This window comes from Eublepharis macularius, chromosome 1, assembly GCF_028583425.1.
Source record: "Eublepharis macularius isolate TG4126 chromosome 1, MPM_Emac_v1.0, whole genome shotgun sequence".
Taxonomy (NCBI): domain Eukaryota; kingdom Metazoa; phylum Chordata; class Lepidosauria; order Squamata; family Eublepharidae; genus Eublepharis; species Eublepharis macularius.
The window spans coordinates 190600103-190620091 of NC_072790.1; the positions used below are offsets into that span (position 1 = coordinate 190600103).

Genomic DNA, 19989 nt, shown 5'->3' on the forward strand with positions numbered 1-19989 from the left:
CTGAGCATCCCCAAGCAGCATGTTAATATTTGTGGTTTTGAAAGTCTGTTTGTCCCATCCTGATATGCAAATATAATTATGGCTTTTTAGTGGAGCCCAAGAACTTGATGGGGAAAAGCAGAAGCCCTATTCTCTTTTGTTGGAAATGACACTAGAGACTCTATAACATTCAAAAAGAAATAACAGCTTTATTTAACATGCAGGAATTGTGTTGGTGTAGTCAAGGGATGAACATGTGGAGGTAAAATTTTGTTGGTATTACAGAATACACTTTGTGTAACAGGCAATATAGTATCCTTGAAGCTTATTTTCATATATTCTTGGTTCTTAACGGGGAGAGGTGTTTTACTTAGTAATTTAGGTACAGCAACGTTTCTTCTGAAAGTTTCCTATGACAGTTCAGGTTTTCTGGAGTTAGTCATTTCCTTCGTGCTCCTAACTCACTTCTTTCTTGACACTAGAGAGTATTTCTGTCTCCTGAATAGACTAAACCATTTTCCCCTCACAACAGACTTGGGGTCCTCCTCACAGCCAAACCCCCTTTGAAAAAGTGCCTGAATTAATCTTCTTCTCCTCAGAAGATATAACCCCTCTTTTTTCGCTTGAAAGGGAGACACAACCCACTACCCAATCACTCTAACCAAAATACACTCCCAGTTCCCTGCTGTCTGTGTAAAGCGTACTTCAGCTTATGCTGACACTTAAACTGAATTCTTAGATAAAATTCTTCCTCAGGATTATAATACTACAGTAAAAGCAAAGGAGTCTTTTCCTTTCACTCTAACGGTGAACCTGTCTAACTTTTCTTGTCAGACTGCCTGATTCCAAATCCTGTCAGAAAACCAACTGACTGCCTTCAGACTGGTTCTAACTGACCAGTCAAAAAGGAGGAAGCAGCCTGTCACTCAAGCTCTCCATTCTAGAGAATAGTTAACCCTTCCCCTCCTAGCTCTCTGATTTTGCTGCACTTCATAAACCTGCTGTTAAGTGCAGACTATCACACATGGCTTCTGATAGGCCATTGGGGGTTTGATTGGCTGTGTACATCCTGTAGGTCATGCAGGTTAACCTAGCTGAATATTTTTCTATATTTCAGACTTCACATTCCCACAATTCAATTTCTTTAGTGAACAGGATCTAGTAGGTTCCCTGAAAATTTGGGGGAGTTTGCTTGAAAAATGATCCCTTCATCCCCTCTACCTTGATCGTTTTCCTTATAGGGAATAATAGCCAGATAAATTCAGGATTATATCATTGGATTAGGGAATCTGACCAGGATTTCAAGGATACAGAAATTTTTTTGTATCCTTGAAACTTGGATCTAGATCACCTATTTTTTTGTTGTCACCCCTACACTTGAATATGTCTTGAACATGCATACCTAACTTTGTGTGTGTTATGTTCCGTCAAGTCACCTCTGACCTATGGTGACCCTGTGAATGAAAGTCCTCCAAAACGTCCTATCATTAACAGACTTCTTCAGATCCTGCAAACTGGAGGACATGGTTTCTTTTATTGAGTCAAGCCATCTTGTTTTAGGTCTTCCTCTTTTCCTACTGCCTTCCACAAGTATAATAGCCTCGGTTTTGTCATTTTAACTTCTAGGGAAAATTCAAGCTTGATTTGATCTAGTACCCACTTATTTGTCTTTTTGGCTGTCCATGGTATCCGCAAAACTCTCCTCCAGCACCGCATTTCAAATCTTCCTGTTTGTATATTTAGAATTTGCTTCTTGATCAAATTTTAGTGTGATTAGAACCATCACTGAATATTAGTAACCACCCAGTTTGCCTAAACACTTGGAAACTGTGCCATTTGAATTCAATACTGTTCCTTTGTTTCTTTTCTTTTTTTGCAGCTCAGTCCTACTCCTAAGTAGACTTACAAAGTTCTAAGTTCACTGAAGTCAATGGGCTTAGAAGGGTGTAACTCTGCTTGGAATGGCAGTGTCGGGCTGATGAATGGCCCATATGGAACATTGCATTCCTAAAACAAGGTTGAGAGAGGCATCTATGCCCCTTTTGCAAAATAAATGCTGCCCTTTAGCTCCCACAGCAGAAGCCAGAATTAATGTTGAACCATAGAAATGAGCTACTGTATCTCTATGGACTGTGTGTTAATTTTGGCTTCTGTAGTTTTAGTGCACAGACCAAATTGTTTTATCATATTGTTTGTGCTCAGTTTGACAAAATGGTGGCAAACTGCTCCAGATATGTTCCCAGAAGGGTAATAGTAACAGAGAAGACAGCTGTCATTTATGTCCATGCTGGTAGGAAAAAGGAAAAAAGGGTGGTGATGATGGGCAATCATGGCTATTTAAACAGTCTTGCCAGACACGACTTCTCCTGATATACGTGGATGCCAAATGCTAATGTGCACCACTGATGCCCATGCCCAGAACAAAATGTTAATAAAAATAGTGCTATAGTGAGAGCTTTATGACTGCAACAAATGAGCATCTTCTTATCTGATAAAAAAAGAAGGATGAAATGGAGAAGGGAGGAATGTTGTAGGCCACGTTGGATCCCCATTAGGGAGAAGTACAGTAAGGGAGAAGTGCAACAAAACAAATGAGTAAAATTTGCATTAAGATACTTGAAAGGCAATGATTCTTTCTGAAAACAATTTTTCCACTAGGTTATGCTACATAGCATTTCCCTTAACACTTCTTAATAACCAAAACATAACAGATCATACTGCAAGTAATATAGTATTATCATTACTTATAATTTATACCATAAGTAATCATATTGTTTCATCATCTTCACTTGGAGTAGAGGCAGGTGAGTGTAAGAGTCTGCTCCTGGGGGTGGCCAAGAAGCAGGAGGATGCCAGAGATCAGCTGAGTTACGCGGCAGTTCAGCAGCACTCTGAAACCCAGCTGAGACCTGTGGCAGTAGCTGGAGGATGCTGCAGACCAGTTGAGCCGTGCAGCAGTGCAGCAGCACTCCAAGACCCTGCAGAGCCTCGTGGCAGTGTGGCAGCAGCCGCAGCAGATGCCGCCAGCGCTGACAGGGGCAGGGAGGCCCAGGCAAACATCCACAACTGGCTGGGTACAGTTGGGGCAAAGAGTGGGGCCAGCTGCCTGGGAGGTGGGATCCGGGGATACCAGGAGCTGGCTTCCCATTGGGCACCACCCTGACGGAAGGAGGGACTCCCCTCTGACTGGCAGAAGCTGAACCAGTCCCCAGAGGGAACCACAGGTGCGAGTGGTGGGGTGCACAAGGGACGGGAGAGCAAAGAGGCAAATTGGCTGCCCTGGGAGGGGGCAGGCTGGAAGGGTGCTTGTTATGAGCCCCTTTCTTTTCCAGTTATATTTTCCCTTTAACTCTCTTCTTACACCCACTTGGTAGATTGCTGCCACCAGGAATTATATTCCAAAATAAGTAATTTAAATTTCCCCTTTAATAACATGCCCAAGTGTCAGGCTCCTTCGTGAGTCTGTGGCCCTGAGGATAGGAATGGAATATATAGGAATAACAGATACTCTGGGATTTAAAAAAAACTCAAAATAAACTTATTTTTACAAGAAGCGTATCTGTTTCATACTGTAAATTAAGCTTGATGGTTTCAAAGATAGTTATCAGTTCCTAAAGTTTCTCTTCATAGGCTCAGTCACACAGATATACACAAACTTTCTCAGACACACACACAGTTTGCCTACTTCAGATAAATTAATCTTTCACTCAAATACATATAGACCTTCTCTCCAGCGCCAGCCAAAACCAGAAAGCAGAATGAATGTTCTCTCACAGACACACATAGTTTAGGCTTCCACACAGGTTGCCTAAATGAACTAGAATGAGATCCCCTCAGGCTTCCACACAGGTTGCCTGCTTTGCCCAGACTGAATATTCTCTCAGAATTATATAGACACTCTCAGGCTGCATATAGCTTGCCTGCTTTGCCCAGACTAAATCTTTTCTCTCCACTCAGTAACTAAAAGCAGCAGTTAACTCTGTCCACACTCTCAGTCATCGACCAATCATCTCTCTCACTCATCCCTCTCTTTCATCCCCATTCTTCCTCTGTACACACCAAGCATTTAAAGACACACGCACACACTTAAAAATCATCACACTGCTATAAAGGGAAGGGGTCACTAAACCAAGGAAAAGGAAGTGTGCCACAACCAAAAACAATATGCAATTATATTGTAGAAATTCAGAAATAGTACATAGCACACAAGAGAGACCGTTTGCAATGATAAATTACAATTTTGTTCAATTTCCCTCTTAGGCTACCATTAGCAAATTAAGGACAATGGAAGCACGACAATGTAAAGATCTATGTACAGGGAGAGGTATAATGTCCCATAATATATTATTTTGTATTGTTCCAAGCTGCTGGTATGGCCTATGGCCCAGTTGCATGGTGCTGGCTGAGCGAAGCCCAGATGCATGGTGAGGAACCTGCAAGGACTTGCGTGGGGTATTTCATTATTCCCTGCATCCGCTTCCTCACACTGTTTCTTCTTTCACTCCTCCAAGCAGCCACCGTATATTCACCTTTACCTATGTCCTTCTCTCCTTAAAAACCCACTAAACAACTTACCTTGTATCTTCCCCATCTTATATATGGGATCCAAAGCAGCTTACATTATTCTTCTTGCCTCCATATTATCCTCACCACAACACTGAGCGGTAGGTCAGGCTCTGTGGCTGGAGCAAAGTCACCCACAGCAGAGCCTCCACAGCAGAGTGGTGATTCAAACTTGGATCTTCTACATCCTATTCTGAAACTCTAACCACTATACCGGCTTTAGAGAGGGCTGCTGTGAAGCAGTAGCAAGCAGCTAGGCTTGGGTGAGTCATGCAAGTTATGTGGTATCAAGTCCTGTGGTGGTTTTTCTTTGCCATCCCAATGAGTTCTTCCTCAAAGGCCCAAACAACCCTGGAAAGGCCCTTTCCCCCTCTGCCCTGCCTTTTCCTGACAAAAACCAAGCCTGGAATACTGACCTGTTACTTGGATGTCTAGCAACCACCACTGAGGTCCTTGGGTTAAAATTACAGGAGGTCCTTTAATCATATTGGGGAGGGGGCGTTAAAACCCTTTGTTTGTTTGTTTGTTGGTTGGTTGGTTGGTTGGTTGGTTGGTTCGTTCGTTCGTTCGTTTGTAGATTTCAGGTTTTTCTGCAATCCTGGGGCATTTTTCAGGTGTGTAGGAAGATCTGTCTTGTCTGTTCATGGCTGCAATCTCTGGATTTCAGTATCCTCAGTTCAGGGCCACTTGGCTATTAGTATATTAGATGTAGACGCCCCATGTTGTGCAGGGTTAAAGTTCAGAACTAGGCTGGAGGACACCTGGGTTCAAGTCCCCGCTCATTCATGAAACTTGCTTTGTGACCTTGTGCCAGTCATTCTCTCTCAGCCTAACCTATATCACAGGGTTGTTGTGAGGATAAAAAGATAATTTTATATCCTCTCTAGAACTCCTTGGTGTACATTCTTTCTTTTATTTACTTTCCCAACAATCCTGCTGGGCAGGTTACTATAATTCATTTTTTAATAATGGAAAATTGCTGCAGAGGGAGAGCAGAGAGTTGAACTGAGTGGTACCCAAATCACTCTCTTTGGCTCTGTTACTGCAACCAAGACATTGCTTCAGGCTTCCCACTTTCCCAAGTAGGAGAAAGTTCCATATGAAGCCATTAAGATAAGACTGCCTGGAGACTTGGGATATTTTATAATAGCTAAGTTGATGGGCTGGGAAAGAGGGAAGAATCCAAACAAACAGTACTAATTAAAGCAGCAGCAACACCACGCCAAAAGCAAACAACATGCCTTTACAAGTTTTCACCTAAGCCTCCTAGCCTATACATTATACAATCCAGATTTTTTTTCTTTTTCTACTTTCCAGTTCCTAAGCGTCTCTGTTTTGTCCATATGCAAACAAGTGGATGTGCCAATAGCTACTAGCTGTCCTTTCCTGAGAGCCTTAACAATATCATGTACATTGTGAAGAATAATAGTTTCCCAGATCCACTTATGCTGTTACGCTGTTATGTAATTCAAAAATTATAGATGGAGGGGGGTACAATGAAATATAGTTTCTCATTCGAGAAGTTAATTAATGCTGAACAGTCTTGAAGCAAATTCAGGCCCAGCTGAAACGTTTGTTTTATGGTACTTCCCTCGCTGTTGGCTTCTTCTGGCATCCATCACATTAATAAGCAATGTCTGAAGTTCTGCGTCATGTATCAGATGCATCATTCCCTTGTTCGAATCAGTGGCCCCAGTGGAAAGGAGATGTTGATGTGAGAAGTACCCATATCGTGATCAATCCTCAAGACAGAGATCATCACAAGCCTCAAATGAATCTCAGATTGACTTAGTATCATCTTAAGCATGTTTACTCAACAGTAAATCTCAGTGAATTTCATAAGATTTACTTCTAAGTAAACATTCAGGTACTGAGCTACAAGAATTTGAAACATAAAGGTCGGATCAAGACTAAGATTTCTGCAGGCACAAGTATTACTGCCCACGGAGGAAGGCAATTGTCCTGTCTTCCCTCCCATGGCAGCCTGAAATACCACCTGAAGGCCTGTCTGGGAGAGCAGAAAGCACTAGGAAAAGGACTGGGGGGAGGGTATTGTGGGCTGTGGAAAGGATAGGTAAGAAAATTGTGTTCTGCAGGCAGAAATACTTGTGCTTGTGGAAATGCCTGATCCAGTTCCTAACAGGCGTTATATCCTTCTAAGCATATTGAATGTAATGAGTTTAAAAGGTTGTGACTCTCCTTAGGATTATACTGATAAGGTTTTAGACAACTATATTAAATGAGTTCCTTCCTTCAGCTTTTCCACCTCCATCATTTTAATGTTTCTGCTATGCATTAAAGAAAACGCTATGGAGTCATTGGATTGCTGCTTGCTTTTTTACAAACCCTTTCATGTTTTCCTGTATACAGACAGAGACCAACAGAAAAGAGAGAACCTTATCAAAGCAGTTGAGAAATATAAGAAAGAAAAGGCATGGATCCTTTCATCCCCTCCAGTCAATTCTAGAAACATTACCAGTGATCATCATGCAGTAAGTTGTCATTTATGAATGATTTATATGCAATCCACTTTTGAGGACGATAAACAAAAGTTAATATTGACTACATTGCAAGCTTATTCAGTGTGTGGCTGTCACGTATTATTAATGCAGAAAATGTCTGCATTCAGATTTTTTTATTTTAAGAAAAGTCTCTAGCTTTCCAGGCTGTGCAAAAATGTTTGAAAATACACTGGTTCATTATCGTATCTTCTGGGCAGTTCCACATGGGACTGCGTATGCAGTTTTCACTGGAAAAATTGAGAAAAAAAATCATGCTGTATATTTGGGATGAGTGAAATGCTTTGTAAAACAAGTTTCTTTTTCACTCAAAAAGAGAATGTATTTCATATGAAGATTGTTTTCAATGCTCCTGAAGATCTCCCAATTTTTCCTTTTGAAACATTGAAAAAAATCTAAGTTGTTTTTCATTTTGGGTGTGAAAAACCTTGCCTTAGGAAGCTTTTTACTCATTCTAAAATATGTCATAGGAGTTTTTTTTTCCCAGTGGTCTCCAAATTTTCCAATTTTTGACTGGGAAAAATGCAGGTGGGGGGGTGTCTCAGAATAAAACAGGGGGAAAGTTTTTGTTTACTTTATATTTTTCTGCAAATCTGGGGTTTTTCTCAGATTTATGGAAAGATCTGACTGTTCATCACTCTAGTGTCTGGATTTAAGTAGTCACAGATTTGAGAATGTTGAGAATTAGATGTGTGGGTTTCAATAGAAGTTTAAGCACAAGAAATCTTGCACCGAATCTGAAAATCTATGGGGATTTTCCTGGGACAATTTATGATCAGGATACCAAAATTACTCAGTTTTTTTTAATTACAGATCTTGTATAATATAACTCACTCAGTTAAAATGAGGGGAATAGAGTTTGAATGTTTTATCATGTCAAAATTTTTCTGTGTATGGAATTTGAGTGGCAAAGTAGAGCCACATTTCAGAATCAGATTTCTACTGTTTCCTGTTGAGCATTGGTAGGGAAGAATCTAACATACAATATAGGCAGTTGAGAATTCTGAACTCTTCCCCTACCTGTATAACCCACCCACCCCACACACACTAGTTATTTATCTTGAAACACTTTTTACTGGATGGGCTTCTGCAACAGAATTAATCCCCACTACCTAGAGAAACAGGTAGGGAGAAATAGCTATCTGAGTAGACATGGGCAGGAATTGAAATACAAAGCAAATTTCATCATGAAACGGGCCATTTCATGTGTCGTGAAACAGCATTTTGTGGGGCTGCGGGTATCTCAAAATTATCACGGAATTCATGAGTTTTGGGCCTGTTTCGTTAGCTTCGTGAACGATTTGTAATTGCGGACAGGCTGGCACTGATCCATGGATTTCCCTAGGCAACAATAGGCCCAGACCTTTTGTTGCCATTGGAAACCCTAATCATAGCCCACTTACCCTTGACTGGCAACTCTCCTAGCCATCTGGAGAGCTTCTATTCTGCCCTATACAGCCAGGAGCTGGGGGTCAATTCCCTAGGCAACCAAGGAGGTGGGCCTTCTGTAGCCAAGGGCACACCAATCTCACCCCTCCAAACCCTATTAGGCAGGTCTGTCAGCCAACCACAGGCCTCCTGTTCTGATATATGTCCGCGTTTTGCTGGGATTGGAGTGGGAGAGTGTGTGGAAGGATTTGGGATTGTGTTTTTGGCTGCTGCTGCTTTAAAGAGACAGAAATAAGCCTCTTATTTCCAGCTCTTGGCCTTGCTGTGGGAAGGTCTTTGGGTGAAGGTGCCTGTTTTTCCTCCACTCCACCCCTCACTCTGTCTTCCCAGCCCAGCTCCACCACGGCCAGTCCTTCATCCTCCTCTGATCCAGCAACTCCCGTTCCCTGTTTCAGTCATGCACTCTGGCAGCACTTCCCTTCCCACCCTTCCCAATCAACGTATTGCAAACTGGGAAGGTGGGTGGAGGAGAGCCTGCTGAAGTCTCCTTGTGAGTTTGGCATCTCCGGGTATGAAGGGGGCCATTGAAATGCCCCAGGTTCTGACGAATCATGAAACTAACGAATCGTTTTGGCAAACTTGTCAATTTCATGAAGTTTCGTGATTCACGATTCATGGATTGTGACGAAACATGAAATTCTCATTTCGGGCTTTTTCCGTTTCGTGCCCATGTCTGTATCTGAGGGGGGAGGGGATGGGAAAAAACTCAGCAACCCACTCCCAGCTGCCCATGTTGTTCTTTAAATTGCTTCCACTCCCTACACATCATGGGAAACTAACATAAACCAAATCTGAAATATGGCCCATGTCATTGTCATGTGTAGTCCTCAGGGAGTCAGGTTCTATCCTCAGCTTTCCTCCCTGCGATAATTGCTTTTTAAATTATGTTTGCTTGTGTTGGATGTGAGGGAGCATTAAAATGTGTGATTCCCCACCTGTGTTACCAAGCAGCACAATTCTGTAGGAAGTATTTTTTTTCTTAACATTGGAACGGGTTTGTAGTAATAGCAGTATCTTTCCTGTAAATGCTTCAATTTTGATGCATTGTTTTCATTAGTATGAGAATCATTTCACAAGAAAAACATTTGGTCATAGCCTCCATTTTGTTCTGTCAATGGCTGTGCATTCCTCGGGCACAAGGCATTTTCCATTGATGGAAGATATGCCTTAACAAAAGGCACCTTCTGCCAGAGAAATGCTCTGACAAAATGGTAATATAGAACTCCTTATGTCACTCTGTGTGATTATTATATAATATGAAATGGAATATGATTCTCAGGCTTCTTCTGTTTTCCAAGATGGCCTCTGTGCTGAACAAGCTGTCCTCCTTGGGGAGAGGCCTGTTCAACAAGAGTGATCCTTCTTCTCACATCCACTGTTCTGCTCCCTCCCCCCACAACTAGGCTTGTTTGTGTTTTGATCAAAATTCTTATTACTATTACATGAGCATTAAGTCATGGATTACATGACCATGATTTAATTTAAATTGTTTTCCACAACACCATTTGCTTTGCCCACTCTGCAACTGAAATTAATCTGCATGTGATCATCTGAAATGCTTCCTTGAGTTGGAGGGTTTTTTTTAACATAAATATGGGTATGATGACTTTAATGAGCTCACTGTTACCTTCTGTTCACACTTTCTGCATCACACCCACTCACCTCATCCTGTTATCCTCGCCTAACCTGTACACTAAATGTTAGGTCCTTTGTGACAAATATGCTACCTCCTTAAAGATATAAGAATTTTGCAAATTTTTGGGCCCTCTCTGGACACTTTTATACCTGGCCTACTTAATTCAGTGCAACTTAAAGTTTAACCTTGTGTTTAGCAAAATGCTAGACAGAACCACATCTCAGTTTGCAGGTGAAAAACTGCATTTTTGAATACCATCCTGCTCACATTAGGCAGCAAAGGAGCACATTAGGGAGAAAGGTGCCAGCCTTTTACTTAAATGTTACCTTGACAGAGGCAAACACAGGAAACATAAGAAAACATGGTTTTCGCGTAATCCTCACAGTAAATCTGTGAAGTAAGTTAGGTTCAGAGACTGATCACCCAGAGAGTGAGGTGACTCTTTGGTCCTAATCCAACACTATAACCACCACACCTTACTGAGTCTTTCTAACGTATGTTCTACAGTTGCCAGCCAAGAGCTGGCACCCAGTGGGAGACTGGAGACCAGGAACATCATCGCTCCAACAGTGTCATATTACTTCTGAGCAAACTCAGAAATGATGTCATTGCATAGGCACAGTACTCTAGGATTTATCAGCAACTGTATGGTTTTCACTTTATTCTTTCCCCCCTTCTGAGCAGTGGTGGGGATTGGAACTGCTGCTAGTAGGTCTCCTGCTATAGCTGAGGATAGCAGTGGCTGAGGGTACAGTGAAATATTAAACAGAAGCAAGACAGAATTATGATGAATTAATTTTGACCAATCAGTGATTGGAAGACTGAGTAAAGTACTGGGTAGGGAGGCTACTAAATGTAATTATGTATTAGCTCAATCCAGCCTGCCCAATTGTGTCTTTTTTAAAAAAATAAATTTTTATTGGATGGTTAACATACACATAATATTGCTACATTTTACTTATTCCCCATATACCTACTATATGCTTCCCACCCCCTCCCCTCCCCCTTTCTTTTATTGACTTCCAACAGCACTACAACCCCCCGTTTCTTATCACTAATTCTGTCTCCTAGTTGTCATTTTAATATTATTGGTAACGATTTACATTATACCTTATCTTATTTAATAACTTTCAAAAGACCATAATTGTCCTTTAACGTCCCATCTTTTCTCTAAATATTTTCTCAATTTCTCCCAATCCTCAAAAAATTCTTTTGGATCTTGATCTCTCAATTTTCTTGTTAATTTGTCCATTTCCGCCATGTACAACAATTTTTGTATCCACTCTTCAATCTCTGGTATTTCTTCTTTCTTCCAATATTGTGCATACAAAGTTCTTGCCGCTGTTATCATTTAGTACAATAATACTTTGTCTTTTCTATTAATGTCCTCTAAATGCAAAGACAATAATAACATTTCTGGATTCTTAACAACATTATTTTGGAGTATTAACTACATTTCAGCACACATTTTAGACAAGAAGTCTCTAGCCTGGCCACAAGTCCACCACATATGAAATAGAGAACCTTCATGTTCCTTACATTTCCAACACTTATTGGATAGCTGTTTGTTGGCATTGGCTAACTTTTTCGGTGTTAAATACCATCTATATATCATTTTATAGCCATTCTTTTTAATACTGGTACATGTTGAAATTTTTAAAGTATTTTTCCACAATTGCTCCCATGCTTCCGTCGTTATCTCATTATTGCAATTTATCTCCCATTTTACCATTTGATCTTTAACTGTCTCATCTTCTGTATACCATTTTAACAGTAACTTGTACATTTTGGAAATTATTTTATTATTGTCCCCCAGTAAAAGTTCTTCTAACTCTGAATGTTTGTTCCTAAAGCCTGTCTTCCTTTGGTCTGATTCAAATAAGTCTTTAATTTGTCAATATTGTAACCAGCCATACTTATTGTCGAAGGCTTTCACGGCCGGAGAACGATGGTTGTTGTGGGTTTTCCGGGCTGTATTGCCGTGGTCTTGGCATTGTAGTTCCTGACGTTTCGCCAGCAGCTGTGGCTGGCATCTTCAGAGGTGTAGCACCAAAAGACAGAGATCTCTCAGTGTCACAGTGTGGAAAAGATGTAGGTCATTTGTATCTACTCAGGAGGGGTGGGGTTGAGCTGAGTCATTCTGTAAGAGTTTCCCAGGGTGTGGAATGCTAATGGCGGGAGGCTTCCCTGTATCCTGAGGAGGTTCTTTTGCATATGGATTGGTGCTTGATGTGCTAATCTTCTCTGCAGGGCTATTGTCGGGTGTGGAGTGTTTTGTTGGCCTGGTGTTTTTCAGAACTGGAGCCCATGCTCTGTTCATTCTTAAGGTTTCTTCTTTCCTGTTGAAGTTTTGCTTATGCTTGTGAATTTCAATGGCTTCCCTGTGCAGTCTGACAAAGTAGTTGGAAGTGTTGTCCAGTATTTTGGTGTCCTGGAATAAGATACTGTGCCCTGTTTGAGTTAGGCTATGTTCAGCCACTGCTGATTTTTCAGGCTGTCCAAGTCTGCAGTGTCTTTCATGTTCTTTTATTCTTGTCTGGATGCTACGCTTTGTGGTCCCGATGTAAACTTGTCCACAGCTGCAGGGTATACGGTATACTCCTGCAGAGGTGAGGGGGTCTCTGCTGTCTTTTGCTGATCGTAGCATCTGTTGTATTTTTCGGGTGGGTCTGAATACTGCTTGAAGGTTATGCTTTTCCATAAGCTTTCCCATCTGATCAGTAATTCCTTTGATATATGGCCAAAACATTTTTCCTGTAGGTGACTGTTTTTCCTTGGTTGTTTGATTCATCCTGGGTTTGATTGCTCTTCGGATTTCATTTCTGGAGTAGCCATTTGCCTGAAGTGCGTGGTTTAGATGATTAATTTCCTCATTGAGAAAGCGCGGCTCACATATCCGTCTTGCACGATCCACTAATGTTTTCATTATGCCTCTTTTCTGTCGGGGGTGGTGATTGGAGTTTTTGTGTAAGTACCGATCAGTGTGAGTTGGTTTCCTGTAGACCTTGTGACCTAACTGAAAGTTTGCTTTGCGGATGACCAAGGTATCCAGGAATGAGAGTTTTCCCTCACTTTCTTTCTCCATTGTGAATTGTATGTTCAGGTGGATGTTGTTGAGATGAGTTTTTGAATCATCTCAACAACATCCACCTGAACATACAATTCACAATGGAGAAAGAAAGTGAGGGAAAACTCTCATTCCTGGATACCTTGGTCATCCGCAAAGCAAACTTTCAGTTAGGTCACAAGGTCTACAGGAAACCAACTCACACTGATCGGTACTTACACAAAAACTCCAATCACCACCCCCGACAGAAAAGAGGCATAATGAAAACATTAGTGGATCGTGCAAGACGGATATGTGAGCCGCGCTTTCTCAATGAGGAAATTAATCATCTAAACCACGCACTTCAGGCAAATGGCTACTCCAGAAATGAAATCCGAAGAGCAATCAAACCCAGGATGAATCAAACAACCAAGGAAAAACAGTCACCTACAGGAAAAGTGTTTTTGCCATATATCAAAGGAATTACTGATCAGATGGGAAAGCTTATGGAAAAGCATAACCTTCAAGCAGTATTCAGACCCACCCGAAAAATACAACAGATGCTACGATCAGCAAAAGACAGCAGAGACCCCCTCACCTCTGCAGGAGTATACCGTATACCCTGCAGCTGTGGACAAGTTTACATCGGGACCACAAAGCGTAGCATCCAGACAAGAATAAAAGAACATGAAAGACACTGCAGACTTGGACAGCCTGAAAAATCAGCAGTGGCTGAACATAGCCTAACTCAAACAGGGCACAGTATCTTATTCCAGGACACCAAAATACTGGACAACACTTCCAACTACTTTGTCAGACTGCACAGGGAAGCCATTGAAATTCACAAGCATAAGCAAAACTTCAACAGGAAAGAAGAAACCTTAAGAATGAACAGAGCATGGGCTCCAGTTCTGAAAAACACCAGGCCAACAAAACACTCCACACCCGACAATAGCCCTGCAGAGAAGATTAGCACATCAAGCACCAATCCATATGCAAAAGAACCTCCTCAGGATACAGGGAAGCCTCCCGCCATTAGCATTCCACACCCTGGGAAACTCTTACAGAATGACTCAGCTCAACCCCACCCCTCCTGAGTAGATACAAATGACCTACATCTTTTCCACACTGTGACACTGAGAGATCTCTGTCTTTTGGTGCTACACCTCTGAAGATGCCAGCCACAGCTGCTGGCGAAACGTCAGGAACTACAATGCCAAGACCACGGCAATACAGCCCGGAAAACCCACAACAACCATCAGCCATACTTAAATGATATTTCCTCATTCAGTCTAAGTTTAAATTCATTATTTTCAGTTTTTATTAATTCTTTGTAGGTCAGCCATTCTTCTCCCTTATATTCCAAATTCGAATTAATCACCTCCGCTAGAACAATCCACATTGGTTTCTCTTGATCTATAAACTTTTTATATTTTAGCCAGGTTAAAAATAAGTTTCTTCTCAAATAATGGTGCTGGAACATTGCGTCCATTTTGTGTTTGTCATACCATAGATATGCATGCCATCCAAAAAGTTTGTTATAACCTTCCAGCGTTAACAGTTTATAATTAGATAAAGACACCCATTCTTTTAGCCATACTAGACATATTGCTTCATGATACAAACGGAGATCAGGTAATTGCATACCTCCTCTTTCTTTGGCATCACAGAACACTTTCATTTTGACTCTGGGTTTTCTTCCTGCCCACACAAATTCCGATATCTTCCTCTCACATTTTTCAAATTGTTTTTTGTCTTTAACAATTAGTATCGTTTGCATCAAGAACATAACTCTAGGCAATACATTCATTTTGATTGTGGCAATTCAACCTAACCATGATAGATTCAATTTGTTCCATTTTAACATATCTCTTTCAATTTGTATCCAGAGTTTTTCATAATTGTTCTTAAATAAATCAATATTTTTAGCTGTCAGCTCTATTCCCAAATACTTTGTTTTTTGTACCACCTCGCAGTTCGTTACTTCCATCAATTCTTGTTGTTTCTTCTTAGTCATATTTTTAGTTATTATTTTCGACTTCTTTTTATTTATATAAAAACCTGCCAAATCTCCAAACTCTTTAATCTTGTCTAACAGTCTTGGCAGAATTTGTACTGGGTCTTCCACTATAAACATCACATCATCAGCAAATGCTCTTAACTTATATGAAAACCCCTTTGATTTTATTCCTTTTATGTTCTCATCTTCTCTTATCTGCCTTAATAGTATTTCTAAGACCATAACAAATAATAACGGCGACAGTGGACAACCTTGTCTTGTTCCTTTTCTTATTTCAAATTTCTCTGTCAGGTCATCATTGACACAAATTGCCGCTCTTTGATTCTTATAGATCGTCTTTATTGGCTCTATAAATTCTTTCCAGCCAAGAAACAGCAAACAAAGGAGAAACAACTTCCTTCAACCCTGCTCAAGGAAGTAAGGCACAAAAAATTCAGAACAGTGTGGGTCAAAAATTCTCACCAAAGTGTATTATTCCACCAATTTAGTCAATAAATACAATTAAACAACAAGACCCACGTTCCTTGTAAGGCATGCTTAGTTGAGAAAATAAAGTCTCAATGCAGATCCGGTAGCGAGGACTGGAGAAAATCCAATGTCGGGGTGTGTGACAAGGCACATCCCGCTTTGGAAACTGCAGGCGTTGATGAGCAAGCTGCAGTATTCCGAGCTAGAAAATTGTCAGGAGTACGAAGACGAAGTTGCTGTGGAGAGCAGAGCCGTAAAATGATCAAAGGCAAGGCAGAGCCATAAATAAATCCAAGGCAACGAGCCACGCCGGCCTCTTTTTTTCATTTGTTTCAGATATTTAAATCTTTCTTCAGGCCATAGCATAAACACTGTTCAAAAGCAGCAAGTCGATATCCAGTTCCTTGCAACAGTAATTAGGATTGTCTAAGGGTCTAAGGCTCTGCCTTGCCTTTGATCATTTTACAGCTCTGCTCTCCACAGCAACTTTGTCTTCGTACTCCTGACGATTTTCTAGCTCGGAACACTGCAGCTTGCTCATCAACGCCTGCAGTTTCCAAAGCGGGACGTGCCTTGTCACACCCCTCGACATTGGATTTTCTCCAGTCCTCGCTACCGGATCTGCATTGAGACTTTATTTTCTCAACTAAGCATGCCTTATAAGGAATGTGGGTCTTGTTGTTTAATTGTATTTATTGACTAAATTGGTGGAATAAAACACTTTGGTGAGAATTTTTGACCCACACCGTTCTGAATTTTTTGTGCCTTTCTTCCTTGAGCAGGGTTGCTCCTTATTTAGTTTCGTCTATAAATTCTTTACCTAAATCCATCTTTTCCATCGATGCAAACATAAAATCCCAATTCAAGTTGTCAAAGGCTTTCTCTGCATCCGCAAAAAAAAACCCCAACTTCTTTATCTGGACGCTTGTCATAGTACTCAATGGTGTTTATAACCACCCTCAGATTGTCCTTTAATTGTCTGTTTGGCAAAAACCCAGCCTGATCTTCTCCTACAAAATCCATTAGCCATATTTTAAGTCTATCTGCTAATATTCTTGCAAATATTTTTTAGTCATTATTTATTTGGTATCAAGGCAATATTTGCTTCATTCCGCGTATTTGGAAGACCTTCTCCTTTCAATATATCATTCATTACAACTCGTAATACTGGTACAAGGTCTTCCTTCATTGCTTTATAAAACTTCGCTGTAATTCCATCTGGTCCGGGTGCTTTACCTATCTTTGCCACATCTATAGCTTGCTTAATTTCTTCATCTGTTATTGGAGCATTTAGCTTCTCCTTCATATTGGTTGATATAGTTGGTAATTCTATTCCCTGTAGATATTGGTCTATATTCTCTTGGGCTATTACTTTCCTTTGAAATAATTTTGCATAATATTTGTAGAAAGCTCGTTTAATTGTTTGCTGGTCTTTTAGTTCTTTCCCTTCTTCGATTATTCTGCTAATTATTTTCTTTTCGCTTTTTTTCTTCAGTTGCCAGGCTAGATACTTTCCAGGCTTGTTGGCTCCTTCAAATGATTTTTGCTGCAATGTCCTTAATTTCCATTCTAGTTCTTTGTTTTCTATTGCTCTTATTTGTTCCTGTAATATTTTGATTTCTTGTATTATTAATTTTTTCCCTGGTTTCTTCTTTAATTCCTGCTCTTTATTACATAATTTCTCTTGTATCTCTTGACATTTTTTCTGCTTCCTTTTTTTATCTCTATTGTTTAATGTAATTAATATTCCTCTTATCACTGCTTTATATGTGTCCCATACCATCTGGGTTGAAACTTCATTGTTTTTGTTGGTTTGGAAAAAATATTTTGTTTCTTTCTGCATATATTCCATATTTTCTTGAATCTGCAACAAATCTTCATTTATTCTCCATCGTAATTTCTTCTGTCCCATTGTAGCTTTCCACAACAGTGGATTGTGGTCTGAACTCACTCTCGGCATTATTTCTATTTTTTTTGTCCGTACAGCTAATTCTTTTGTTATCCAAATCATATCAATTCTTGAGAATGATTGATGTCTCACAGAGTAGTACGTATAGTCTTTACCTTTAGGATTTTCCTTCCTCCAAATATCCTCCAATTTTTCTTGTTCTATTAGCTCAAAAAACGATTTTGGTAGTTTTCCTGATTTCTGTTTGCCTCCCTTTATTTTCCTGTCCATTTGCAAGTCCACAACCCCATTAAAATCTCCCACCATTACGATCTGATTGTATAAATCTTGATCTAATTTGTCTATTATTTCCCTGTAGAATTGATCTTTTGCTCCATTGGGTGCATATATACCTATTATTAAGGTTTTCTTGCCACTTACATTAATTTCTATAACAAGATATCTTCCATTTTGGTCCCAGAGAATTAATTTAGAGTCCAGATCCTCCTTAATATACATTACTACTCCTTTTTTCTTTTGTTTTGCTGAGGCTATAAATTCTCTTCCTAATTGTCTGTTTTTTAAGAACTTAACATCTTGGTCCTTAATATGTGTTTCTTGTAGACAAATTATATTTGTCTACAATTTTGTTTCTTTAACCAATGAAAAATGGTCCTTCTTTTTTGTGGTGAGTTTAGTCCATTTACATTCCACGATATTAATTTGTACTCCATCATGTTATTTTCTTACTGATCTAGGAAAGTCATTAATATTTTCAAAAAGGAACAGCTCCATTTCATGTCTTGATTTAATTGTGACTCTCAAACCCTTAAATTGAAAACTCAGCCATTCTGGTAATTCCCATCTGTATCTGATATCTTTCTCTCTCAGCTTTTGAGTCAATTCTCTGTATTTTTTCCTCTCTTGGAGAATTCTTCTAGGTATCTCTTTCATTATCTTGATCCTGCTCCCCTCCAGCGATAGGGGATTTTCAAAGTGCCTTTTGATAATTTCTTCTTTCATTCTTTTTGTTATTAACTGCACAATAATATCTCTTGGTAAATTCTTTTGTTGTGCATAGGCGGAATTGACCCTATACACTAGATCCAAATTTATTGTGATTTCTTCTGGTTGCTTGTTCAAAAATTCAGATAGAATATCTGTTATCTCTTCTTGCACACTTGCGTAGTTGATTCTGGCACGCCCCTAAATCTTAGTTGTCTTTCCATTGTCTTGCATTCCATCACTGCCATCCTTTCCTGTAATGCTTGATTTTCCGCCTTTACATTTGTAGCTAGATCATTGGTTTCCTGTTCCACTTCTTGCACCTTATTATTTGTTGCTTGTAATTAATTTTTAATTCCATCCATGTTCTTGGCCAGTTCCGCTACTTCCGTTTTGATTATATCTTTTAGATCCTTTACCAAAGTTTCATGCATCTTTTGTATTGATTGATTCAATTCTTTATAGCCTTCTGTGACTTTCCCCCCCACCAATCTTTCAATCGCTGCATCTACTGTGGCTTGCCATTCTTTATCTATTTTTTTGTCATACTTGGACTTGGCTTGGTGCCACCCCACATGTCTGCTCTCTTTCTTAGATCCGTTTTGCCTTCTTTTCTTTTATTCCTCTTAATATAATTTGCTTTTACTGGGATCGCTAAAAATTTTTTTTTTCAATTTAGTCCCAAAATGTCGGGCGCAATTTCTCTATGGTATCTGGAATCACTTCTTCCCTCGGTTAAAATGGCATACTTCCTGTTCCTGTTCCTTTAATCCCAGTTTCCTTGCGATATTTTCTTTGTTTTGCTTCCGTGTCTTCTTTCTTCTTGCTGTTCTTCCTGCTTCCTGTTTTCTTGTCCCCTCTAGACACAAATTGTCTCCACCTCTTTCAGTCTCGTCTCATCTCGCGATGTTTCATATGCTGTTTCCCAGCTCCCTCCTCCTCTCTCGCGCCAGTTATCTCTTCAAACCGCAAGTATGCGTAAACAATACTATTTATTACTCTTTTTGTCCTTAAAAACTTGCCAAATTGAAAATTTCTTACTCAATAATTGTTCCTTATTGTTTCCTCTCTTTAATTAAGCCTTTATAATACTTTGATTTTTGGTCTTTTTTCTCCATTTTCATTTAAAAAGTCCGATAACAATCTTTACCTTAGGTTGCTTTTTTGAGTTGTCTGTGTTGTTTCCTCCGTTTATAGATGGTCAAAGCTGGTATTGAAGCTTGGTTTCTGATGACCTTATGCCAAATTAATGACTCCAGAGGTACTGCAGAGTTAGTAGCTTGCCCTTCTCTGAGGGGACCTCAAGGTGATGGGGAGAATCCTTGATTCAGAACCCCACCACCACCGAGATCACACACTCTCGGGGTCACATAGCATTCTGGACCCCCTTCTCCCTGAAGGGGGGGCAGTAGCAGG

The 19989-nt window shown here is 40.1% G+C and overlaps 1 protein-coding gene across 5 annotated transcripts in view; it reads left to right on the forward strand.

Annotated features, from left to right (window-relative positions):
• The window catches only part of LOC129343595 (spermatogenesis-associated protein 7 homolog), a 122482-nt gene that overhangs the window by 61899 nt on the left and 40594 nt on the right, over positions 1-19989 (forward strand). For all 5 annotated transcript variants that reach the window (XM_054999895.1, XM_054999905.1, XM_054999914.1 and 2 more), the window contains one exon: positions 6913-7034. In XM_054999895.1, coding sequence (XP_054855870.1) covers positions 6913-7034 — 122 coding nt within the window. The remainder of the gene's footprint in view (positions 1-6912; positions 7035-19989) is intronic.